At 44.1% G+C, this 12,052-nt stretch overlaps 1 protein-coding gene across 1 annotated transcript in view; it reads left to right on the top strand.

The window, feature by feature from the left end:
* Window positions 1-12,052, top strand: part of Abhd2 (abhydrolase domain containing 2, acylglycerol lipase) — a 93,856-nt gene that overhangs the window by 19,962 nt on the left and 61,842 nt on the right. The window contains exons 2-3 of the mRNA XM_027408187.2: window positions 2,795-2,886; window positions 5,015-5,214. Of these exons, the coding sequence (XP_027263988.1) occupies window positions 5,021-5,214 (194 nt within the window). The 5' untranslated portion in view covers window positions 2,795-2,886; window positions 5,015-5,020. The remainder of the gene's footprint in view (window positions 1-2,794; window positions 2,887-5,014; window positions 5,215-12,052) is intronic.

The raw sequence follows: 12,052 nt of genomic DNA, 5'->3' as shown, positions 1-12,052 counted from the left end.
GAACGCCATCAATGAAAGTCCTCTCTAAAGTCCTGCTTATCTTTAAAATAATTCTGTTCCAGAAAAGCTCTCCTTCCACTGAGAGCATGTCATAAACCTGAGGGGTCAGAATGCTCTGTTAGCTCTTTCCATCTGGGGACCCACTCATCTGACTGGTTTCTCTTTCCCCTCTGGTGGACAACATACATAGTTGTGTTTATTTTGACTGTACTAGATTTTAACTTTTTTCATATATTTTGTTAGTTACTATCTTAAAGCCAGCTATCATGAATACATTCATGAAGTCTGTCTTTCCTTGTGCTACCAAGTAATGAACCCAATGCCTTGCACGTTTTAGAAATATTCTACCACTGAGTTCTACCCCTAGCCCTTAAAGCTTTTTTTCTAACAAAATAGCTAATGATAATAATAGTGGGTTTTGAAAATAAATTAAAACACTCTTATAAGTAGCAGCAGAAGCATCTTATACTTGACAATTGATGCTTCTAGCATCACAGAGGTAGGTATATAGTATTTCCTTATGTGTCACTGGAAATTGTACAGTGAAATCATCTAGAAATAACAGTGGTATAAACTATTCTTTCACATAAAAGGAATCCCCAGACAGATGGCCTAGGTCTGATATGGTAGCTCCACTAAATCACCTTCCAATCTGTTGGTTTTAATAGACTTATAGAGTTACTCCAAGGTTTTTTCATGGCCCAAGATGTCTGCTGGAGTTGCAGCCATGTTGTCTGTATTTCAGGGAGGCAGGAAGAGAAGAGGGCAGGAGGGCTGACTACCTTTTAAAGGAGTTTTCTTAGAAATGAAACCAGACTTTTAGAATTGGCCAGGATTTAGTCAAATGGACTCACCTAGCTGCAAGGGACCCAGGAGCATGTCAGTTTACTCAGCAAGACACATTCCCAGGGGAAAATGGTTTGTCAAGGTTTCCTCAAACAGTTTATAGGAAGTTTAAGCATAAATAGACTTTAATTGATGAATATAGTAAACACATCCTATAAGCTTTGACATTTTGCCTTTCAAAACTTGGCTATGATTTTATCATTTGTGCATATACTTGATATTTTAAAATATTCAGACAATACAGACTATAAGAGACTTTAGATAGGTTTTTCCAAGGAGTACATGCTCTGGAAGATAATTATAGGGATGACTCAGGTATAAGAAATGATTAAATTGGACTGGGGTGGTGGGGTCAGTATCAAAGACTTTACAGACTCACAGAATATGTGTGTCTGGAGGAACAGGCTCATTCATTGTTGCTATGGCAGGCTCTATTTTACCAAATCTTCTGGTTTGGTTTTTTGTTTGTTTAGTTTTTTTGTTTGTTTGTTTTTTAAGAAAAAAACGGAAGTATAGATTTTTGCTTGCAATTTGATGTTTGACAACTAATAAACATACAAACAAAACATTTCTCCCTAAAAGCCAGGCAAAGCCAGGCATGGTGACTCGCATCTATAATCCTAGTACATAAAAGGCTGAAGAGGGAGGACTGCCAAGAGTTCAAGGCCAGCCAGAATGAGATAATCACAACCACCGCCAAAGTCAAGCAAAGATAACACCAGGCCATGGGCCAGCAGCTTAGATAGATCTTGAGTCAGGACTGTGTCTTGTTTTCATCCTCCAGCTGAGCCTTTGGGCCTGGTGGGCCCAGGTGGCCTGTGATGTGGCTGGGGACACTGATCTGCAGTTCCTACCTCACCACACCCTGGCCCTTGTGGCTAATTTGTCTTGGAATATGAAGAGCTCATACGAACGTGAAGTAGAGCAGGGTCACTGTGAAGGCTAGTGAGCCTCCCGTTAACCTGCTTTTCATTTTTTCCCTCAGTAATGTTAGTGTGGTGAATTAGAAACAAGTGGAGGTTGGATACCTACTCTGCCTGTATACCTGTGATTTGGGGAGAGCCTTTAGTGTCTTCTGTGTTTGACCTCCATGCTGTTCATTTCCTTGTTTACTTCTCTTGGTGACTTTCCAACAGCACTGTATCAAGGTCTCTGGAGTCAGAAATGAGCATTGGCCTTTCTGCCTATCTGTCTTATGACCTTGGGCAAACTTAATCTTCATAGGCCTCAGTTTCCCCACCTGTAAAATGGAATGATACTTACATCTGTCCCACAGGGATGGGAAGGAGTAAATGAATTAATATTCATGAAGAACAGAGCTTTGTGTACAGTTTGCTGTTCTTTTGTATTTTTGGAGCCTTGTCTTTGCACTTTTTACTTCCCTTGGCTCCCATCATGCCTGCTATTGCTGTATGTCTGGGAGAAAGGGCATGACTCACTTGCTGTACTGCCTTGCTCTAAAGCCATCTCATTTATGTCATATATCACATCGATGACACCTGTCCTGTCTGCATTGTTCAGGATCGTGTTGTGGGATAAAGAGTAAAAGTAGCTTGAGTTTGCTGCAGTCAGAAGAAACATGGAAGAAACATGTCTCCGGAGCCCCGGGTCTTGGTGGGGTCACACTGCCCCCCCAGCCAGTTTGTGAGAACGTACAAGACTATGGCAGACATGCTAATTAAAGAAATTGCCCTTTCCTCTAAAGACTTTAAGTGCAGAGAAAGGAAAAGTAGACTGTTTATGTTTCAATTAAAACAGGTTATTGGCCAGGCATGGTGGCACATGCCTGTAATACTGGCATTTGGGAAGCACAGGCAAAAGAGGGTGCCACAAATTCAAGGCCAGTCAGTTCGGGGTACTGGATACCCTGTCTCCAAACAACACAAAAAGGAAGGATGCTTTCTTGTTCTTTAAAACCTTACCTACATCTGATTCTCTTCACTTTTAGGTTAATTTGAATGCAAGATCAGATCTGATTGGCCCAACTGTTCAACTCTTCAAGGAAAAACCACATTCTCTGTGAGAAGAATAACGACATAGGTATGTCCTGCTAAGACACATCTTGCTTTCTCTTCACCGCCCTCTGCATGATAGTAAATAATGAATGGTTGTTGGGAGGGAAGGATCCTTCAGTGAGTTACTAGACTTGACCAGCAAGGATTCCTGTGTTTCATTGTGTGACAGGAAAGCTGTCATGGGCAGCCTCTGTTCTCACACCAGAGAGGAGGATAAAAAAACACACAGACTTTATTTCTATTTTACCAGCACATATAAGAGAAATTTGGAATTTCTGGTGGGTTACACAGAGAAACTCTGCATTGAAAAAAAAAAAAACCTTAAAATTGTGTCAGGGATGTTTTCTTTTTAATTAATTAACTAATACTATTTATTATTATTTATTATTGATGAGACAGGGTCTCGTCCCAAGCTGGTCTTGAAAATGGCTGTGTATTGGAGGACATCCCTAACTTTTTGAACTTTTTTCTAAAGCATTTATTTTATGTGTGGATGTGGACAGGCTCACGTCATAGCATGTGTGTGGAAGTCAGGGGCCAACTTGCTAGAGTCAGTAATTTTTCTCTTTCCATCAGAATCTTTCGGATTCTGGGGACCAAACTACGGCCATCATTCTGGCCGCAAGCACCTTTACCCGATGAACCATCTTGCTGACCCTCCAGCAATGATTTAGTACTTCTTTTTCTTTTTTGTCTTGATGACAGAAGGCCGGTTAAGAGGCTGTGATCTATGATCTGTTCTTACCAAACTGAAGACCTTGCCAGAGATTTGTGTCACTTCAATTTTAGAGGAGTCTCCAAGGCCCCTCTGGACTTGCTGTAGGTCTCAGGGGTCTTCAGACTGTTATACACATTATGGAGACTTTTTTCACCCTACCCATTATGTCTCCATCATTGGCTACCAGAGTTCTCATAACTGTTTTTAGCAGCGGCTACTTAAAATTGGTTCAGGGAAAGCAGTTACCATAGTTACCAGGGCTATGAGAATTACATTTTCTTTCTTTCTCTTTCTTTCTTTCTTTCTTTCCTTCTTTCTTTCTTTCTTTCTTTCTTTCTTCCTTCCTTCCTTCCTTCCTTCCTTCCTTCCTTTCTCTCTTTCTTTCTTTTCATCTTTTTTGTTAGTTTCTTGCTAGCCTTCCTCTGACTCCCCATTTCATTGTGAGACAGGGTGTCATATGGCTTAGGCTGACCTCGAACTCCTGATCCTTGTGCCCGCTACCCCTCAAGTAGTAGAATTACAGGTGTACATCCCCATGCCTGGTTAGTTGCCCTAATCCTTAAGGCCACAGCTGATTCTTTGTTATTCTGTAGAACATCGAGGGAAAGACTAGATTTTGTTGTTGATGTCTGGTCTCATGTGTTTGAAGTGTGTGTGTTTGCTTTGTATACAAAGGGAATACTTACCTCAAAAGTATTCCACTTTGTGGGAAATTTGATATGCATGTGTGTTTTCTGTATTGCAATCTTAAATTTTGGTCTAGTGGTTGAATTTGGTCTGTCGTTGGCCCAACTTTTGGACTGGTAGCTGCATTCAGGTTCCTCCTGGAGGAGAAAAAGTGTTTTAACTGACTAGGACCATTTCACAGTGCCTGAAAGCCTCAGGAGCCTTGAACCACCTGACCTAGGCTAAGTCTAAATAGAATTCCTCAGTCCATGGACTCCGTAAGCAAATGACTGAGAAGTGGGGCCAACACACAGCACAGCTTTACCTGGTAGCACCCACAGTCCCATGTTGCTGTTCGAGGCTGGAAACAACACTTGACACACCTGGTGCCCAAGTGCCATTATGTCTCCAGAGATTTAAGTGGCTTCCTCACGGACATCAAAGCACTTCCCGTAACCCTTCCTAACTCACCTTGCTGTCCCCGCTCTCAGAAAGACTCTTACTGTACAGTTTCCAATGTGTTCATCTTGAAACTGCTCATGAGATTACAGTACCATCCTTAGTCAACACTCAGATGTTTTTGTGGTAGGGGATATTGGCTGGGCATTGGTGTTGTCAGGTGATGATGATGGGGGGGAGGGTCTGTGGAATACCCTGTGGGCATGTGTAAACCACATTCAGAATGGGCCACGCCTCTGCAGTGGGGTGGACTCCATGCTCCTCACTCTGGCCATGTTTGTGAGCCCAGATCTGTGCCTTTGCTTCCTAGATCAAGATGAATGCCATGCTGGAGACCCCTGAACTCCCCGCTGTGTTTGATGGGGTGAAGCTAGCCGCCGTAGCTGCTGTTCTGTATGTCATCGTGCGGTGTTTGAACCTGAAGAGCCCCACTGCTCCTCCCGACCTTTACTTCCAGGACTCCGGTCTCTCACGCTTCCTGCTCAAATCCTGTCCTCTTCTGACCAAAGAGTGAGTCCACTGCCCTGCCTGTCCCCTCCTGCTGTTCTATTTGACCTAGTGCAATGTTCAAAGAACCTTTCCAGCCGAAGGAGATTGCTTATTGGGAGTGGGCTTGCTTGGCATTCGTGACATCCCGGGTTCTAGTCTCAGCACCGCAAAGAAAGCAAGCAAGCAAGGAATCTCATATTGTGCCTATAAGGCACAGATGGAAAATGGCCTCGTTGGTGTTAGAAGCAGTCTTGGTAGTCGGATAGTGTTTAGGTAGTGAATGGTGGGTGAAAGAGTTGTATCTCTGTTGCTTAGAAACATCCTGTCCTTCACAGCATGGTGTCCCCATCATCCATTACAAAGGACTTTTCAGAAAACAGTAGACATTTTTAGGTAGATATGAAACCCTGGGGAGTATTTTAACTAACTCTTGCCACTCTGAAGATAGAGAAGCCATCCTTATCCAAAGTCACCGAGAACCACAAAGGCCTTGTCGTGGGGTCCTCTTTATCCCCTGGACATCAAAAAGTGTCTAGACAACTAACCAAAAGAACACATTTGAAGGGAGTGCCCCTCTGACTCTGGGCCATGCCTACATTTTGGAGGGGGGTGGCATGTTTTCGAGAGAGGAAACCATGGCTGTGGGATGAAGGGAAGCTGCGATCGATCAGGATGCACAACCTGTCTCCAAGAGATGCAGTGTTAAATTTCCCACTGATGTCTTCAGATTAACTGGGTCGTCCTTTGGGGCTCAACCAAGCCAGAGGCAGAAAAACTCCATGTCCCCCCTTTAACTGACCAATTCCCTCTTTCCCTTTGTGCATCTTGAAGCTTAGCTTCATTCATCCCTCCATACCTCAAGGCTGGGCTGAGGCTGTGCCTTAGGTGTCTCCGTGAAACTGCATCCTCGGCACATACCTAGCAGGTTTCTAACACTTGATGGACAGGGAAGAAGCTCCTCCCTCTTCTGGGAAATTGGTGACTGAGCGCATGATTGTCTCAGACTTCTGAGGGCAATAGGCATCTAAGAGTCTAGTTCTTGTCTTGTGCAGTCTCGTCATTTAGTTGATTTTCAGAGGCTAGTAGCCATGGCGGAGGACCTTCTGGTGGGCCTTGGATGTTTGGGGTGGTCTCCAGTGCAGTGTCTTATAGCCAGGACTATGACGCCGTGGCTCTAGATCTAGAGATATCCTCATTGAAGGATGTGTGTACAACATAAATATCATAATTGTGTTTGAAACTACCCTTGTAGTTGAAACTACCCAGTAGGCACGACACACTAGGTGCCATCCTAGGATTTGGTGTTCTTATTATATGACAATTGCAGTTAAAATCTATTCACAATATGCACAGTAACTATGTATTGAAAAAATTGTTCAGCATTTTACCCTGTATTTTCAATTTTTCTCTTGTATTTCCATTGGATAACTCACTAATTTAGACTAGCCAGTGACAGTTACAATTATTTTCAGATTCACTGTAACCACCAGACCCAGTTCCTCAGTCATCTCATTTGTAAAGAGCATTTGAAAACCAAATTTATGCCAGGTGGTGGTGGCACATGCCTTTAATCCCGAGACCAGCCTGGTCTGTAGAGTGAGTTCCAGGACAGGACAGTCATAAAACAAACAAACAAACAAAACACACACACACACACACACACACACACACACACACACCCCAAAACCAAAAACCCAAATGTATTGTATAATTTTCTTGTCATCAAATGCCTGACTAGAAGCAACTTAAGGAGAAGAGGTTTTACTTAGCTCCACAGTTTGAGAGGGTACAGTCCATCTTGGTAAGGAAGGTATGGGGGTGGGGACAGCTTGAGGCTGGAGCAGCAAGTAGTATGAGGTGGCTGGTGTCTGCAGTCAGGAAGCAAGATACGGACTCAGACCACCCCCATGGCCCTAAGTCTGCCATCTAGACTTCATGTCCAAAAGGTTCCACAGCCTGCCAGAGCAGCAGCACTGCCTGGGGACCAACCGTTTAAATAAATGAGCCTGTGGGAGGACTCTTCCCTTTCAAAACCATAGCACCAAAGTGTTTGGAACCCTGTATGTTTATATGCAGACCAGTGTAAATTTGTACTAAGGCTTTAGAGGGAGGGTCCATGGGAACACTGCCCAGGCTCCAGAAAGATGCTGTCAATTTTTATTCTGCACTGTTTGTTCAAAGTGTAACTAAAACCAGCTTATAGCAGGTCTTAACTCTTTTTCTTACTTTTCTTTTAAAATTAACCCAGACACATTAAGTTCTACAATCTCCCTTTGTGCTCTCCATTTCCTGGCTCCTATTCCTATATGAGCCTGTGGTGCTGACCTAGGGACTGCTATTGAGATGGCTGACTCTCGCTTCCAGTGTGGTCGAATGCCCCCTCCATCCTTATGGGATGTAATCTGAGCCAGTGGCATCAATACAATATCCCCAGTCACTGATCTGTCCCCAGGCTTTCTTCCAACATGGCCTAGATTTGGAAGGTGCCGGATGCCCAGGTTAAGGCAGAACTCATATTTGTTTAGGAATTAGCAACAGTTGAAAATGTAGGCTTTTTAGGTGAAAGGCAAGTTCTCCAGGAAGCATCTGTTTCCAAGACCTTTCTCTTTGTTTGCAGGGCCAGCTCACTTAGAGCAAGTTGGATATTATTTATTATGTAGTGGAATTCCAAATGCACAAGTCTCCTCTAACGTGAATATGGCAAATGATTATGGGACAAAGGATTCTGTGCCCCCTAGGTTTTTTGTTTTTACCCATTGTTTGTCTTTATGGTTAGAGTCTGGTACGTGTTCATGTGGTGTTTGCAAGCCATCCTGACACTCTCTCTTTGGTACATATCCCTGTGTTTCACATTTAGCACCTCTCAGATACGTTCTGCCACCAGATTCTCTGTTGTTATTTTTTTTCCTAGACAGGGTCTTGCTATGTAGCTCCAGCTGTCCTAGAACTCATTCTGAAGCCCATGCTGGCCTCAAAGTCACAGAGAATCTGCCTGCTTCTGCCTCCTGAGTGCTGGGATTAAAGGCATGCTCCATTATGTTCAGCTAATCCTCTTAAGGATTTGGAAGCCAAACTCATTTTTTTCTGTCATTTTAAGGATCGGGAAGCAGGACATGGCAGTGAGGGCACCTAAGAGAGTATAGTGTCTGGAGTGGGTTCCCTTCTTATCCCTTGGTGGAGGTGGACAAGGTACAGGGAAAAGCACAGAACAAGCGAGAGGCTAGCCCAGGGAGGGTTGTTAGCAGGGTTTTCCCCATCAGGTGGCCTTCAGTTCCTGCATGTCTATTTCTATCTCTCTGGTGGAAGCTGCTGTCCTCTCATGATCTTTCTCTGAGTCACATTTCCGGAATGGCTTCTCTTGTGTTTGAAGTTGAGGGTAGGAAATGGCTTTTGTGGGTAAAAACTTCTCCTGGCACTTTGAAGTTTTTTTCCTAGGAGGAAGCTGTCTCTAGGTTCCAAAAACACTTGCCTCTGCTGGAAGGTTCGGGTAGCTGATTCACAGGGAGTTGCCCCATAGCCCCACTCAGGCAGCTACTTACTATGACTTTCTTGCAAATCCAGCAGACCCTCTTGCTGGGCCCAAAGAGGAAATAAGTTGAAGAAAGGTGAATATTCAAAAAGTAGAGAGCCTTTTCCTTTTCTTAGCATTAAAGTCAGCTTTTAAGTCTGATTTTAAAGTAATTGACCCAAAGGTACATCCCAAATGAGTTCTGATATCTGGAGGAAGATTGCTTTGGTGGGATGCTGTGCCTCCTGTTCACTTAGCAATACATTAATATTTACCTAGCAGTTCAGGAAGGGTTTGCTTTTAGTGAAACAAGCAGACCAAAGCTCAGTTAGGAGCAATGAGGGGCTTTCTGGGTGGTGATACAGGTCTCCATTTTCTTCAGAATAAAAAGTAATGCATATTCATTTCTAAAAATATGAAACAAAGCACATAAAAAACCACCTGTAAATTCTTCTAATCAGAAGTGGTATACCATTGCTGTTTGAGTGAGATCTCTGGGGTCTTCCGTACATATGTGCCCTCCACTAAATGAGGATGGTATAATTTCTGATTTCTGATTTCTCCCACCCCTTCCATGTGTGTGTGTGTGTGTGTGTGTGTGTGTGTGTGTGTGTGTGTGTGAGAGAGAGAGAGAGAGAGAGAGAGATGTTCGTGGGGGGATGTATGTGTGTGTTCAAGCACACATATGTGTGTGTGCATATGAAGGCCAGATGTCAATGTTGGGTATCTTCCTTGGTCGCTCTCCACCTTTGTGTTTTGAGACAGGAACCCTTGCTGAACCTAGATTTACCAATTCAGCTAGATTGGTTGGCTAGTGATCCCTTGAGTCTACTTCTTTTTATCCTTCTACCCACATCCCTAGTGCTGAGTTATATATACCTGCCTCCACGGCTTGGCTTTTATGTGGGTGTTGAGGATCCAAACAAAAGTCCTTGCATGGTAGGCACTTTATTCACCTAGCCATGGCCCAGCCAACTAAAAGAACTCTTACAACAAAACCTGAAACCATATCAGATGCTGAGAAACCTTTCCTATCTTACCTGTTTCCTTTTAGACACACCGAACCTTCTTCCCTCTCCAGCACATAACTCCTATTTCCATTTGTGTCACTTTCCAGCTTGCCACTGGAGTACATGCACCACAGATCAAAAGCCACCTCTTGACGAGACAGAATAGGACCGTTGGTGCTCCCAAGCCTTCAGTATGGTAGCCTCCTGTCTCTTATTTTCCATAAGCAAGTGTAGGTGAGATGTTCACATGGCAGATGCCATCCATGTTGGCCAAGAGAAACCAAGAAACTGCACTGGCTCCTATTTGTCCAGTGGCGCCCCAGGGACTCAGGTGTGCCTTTAGCACTGACAACACTGTCTGCCAAGAAGGCTCTGTCCTGTCTCTGAAAGATGTGTTTTGTTAAATGATTTTTCTGGTCTTGAATTAGTCGGGGCAGCTGTTCCCAAGCTTTTCCCTGGGGCCCTGGCTGAAGTACCTGATGGCAGGTGCAGGCACCAGGTGGCACTTAACTGTGCACTTTCCCATGGGAAGCCAGGCTGTGCCTTTTCACTCACTAGCGGGTGTGTCTGGCTAAGGTGTGCTCTAGCTAGAGTTGAAGGGATTTGGGAGAAGCATGACGGACTCACAGACAAGTGTGAAATAGAGCTGGTGTCTTCAAGGGGTGTAAGAGATATCTAGGCTCCCTTTTCTGGTCCAGTGAGGGAAGGCAATGTGGCAGAACTCTAACCATGTTTAAGGCTTCCCCATAGACAAAAATATAATAGTTTTCTCCTGCCACCTGCCACCTGCCCCCAGCCTCCACCTGTGTCACCCAGAACTGGGTGTTGCTGTGCACAGTGGATTTGAAAAATGTCTGAAACTCGGCTGTGAGGTTTGCACCATGCCAAAAACAACACTTAGCTTCCTATGCCCTTGTGTCCTCTTGGAACACTGCTTCTGGGAAGCTGTTTCACACCGTCCACCACAGGAGAATGGCAGAAGCGCCGTGGCCCTTCGGTAGATCATGATAGGTCAGGGGTGGTTTTCTCCCGCTGCTCCCACTCACCAGAGTACGGGACCTAAACTGTCTCCCACTCAATCATTCTCGTCCCAGTTAGCCCATAGCTTTAGTTCTTTGCCATACGCCTTTGGCTGTCTGACTCATAAGGTTAAAGGATCTCCTTCATTAGACTTAGCTGTTGGGGTGGGGCCTAAGTCATTAGAGACGTTTGCATTGTAGAAATTTTCTAGAGGCATTTTTGAAGATTGGCTTCATCACAACTTCACTGTGGCTGCTCTCCCACTTCACCACTGTCCCCAGGCCTGGAATACTCACTTGATAATTATTCCCAGCATCTGCTTTTAGTTTTTCTCTCAAACAATATTGATTCACTTTCTTATCTGAGATTTTACTCTCTCTCTCTCTCTCTCTCTCTCTCTCTCTCTCTCTCTCTCTGTGTGTGTGTGTGTGTGTGTGTGTGTGTGTGTAATTTGTGTGCAGGTACCTGTGGAAGCCAAAAGAAGGCATCAGAGCCCTTAGAGCTGGAGTTACAGGTGTTTGAAAGCCCTGGAGTGGGTGCTGGGAACTGAACTCAGGTCCTCTGGAAGAACAGCAGGTGCTCTTCACCACCACAGCATCTCTCCAGCCCCTCAACTCGTTTTCCATCTTGTCATTTTCATTCTCTAACAGAAAATATCTATTTTCTTTTATCCACCACAAATAAAAGCCTGGTTCTACGTACTATACATACTGTGTTTGTTAGAAATATGCAAGATGAAGGTTCTTTTGCCCTAGTGTGCCAGGGAACTTTTTAAATAATTAGAAGTACCCTGCCAGGAAACCCGACACTGATTCAGATATATCTGGTAGTGTAATCCATGGTGTTCTTTTCTCTATCAAATGAATGGAGGACTCCATATATAAACTCCCACTCTCATGCAGTTTTCCTCCTGTCTCTGTTTTATAAGACCTTTTCTTTGCAGTAACAGTGCCAAAGCCTAGACTAGCCTGCTACCCCCATGCCAGCCTGCAAACCCTGGGCTAGCCTGCCACCTCTATGCTAGCCTGCAAACCCTGGGCCAGCCACTCCTAGGTGAAGCTCTGCAATCAGCACAACTTATTTATAGTGAGTTAGAGCTGAAAGGAATTTCATTATCTTGGGTTTAAACTGCACTTAGTTCCCTCTTGTTCACCCACATTCCAGATCAGATTTAAATCCTTCCATCCTCTGCTGAACATCAAAGCTTTGTCCTTTTCAGAGGATAAACTAATGGCCAAGAGTCTTCTTTTCATTGACCTGATTTTATCCATTCCAAGAGCTGTACAAATATTTCCTCAGATGCTATAAGAGGATCTGCAGT

The sequence above is a fragment of the Cricetulus griseus genome, chromosome 3 (genome assembly GCF_003668045.3).
Source record: "Cricetulus griseus strain 17A/GY chromosome 3, alternate assembly CriGri-PICRH-1.0, whole genome shotgun sequence".
In the NCBI taxonomy this organism is placed as follows: Eukaryota; Metazoa; Chordata; class Mammalia; order Rodentia; family Cricetidae; genus Cricetulus; species Cricetulus griseus.
This window is presented reverse-complemented; position numbering and strand designations above follow the sequence as displayed.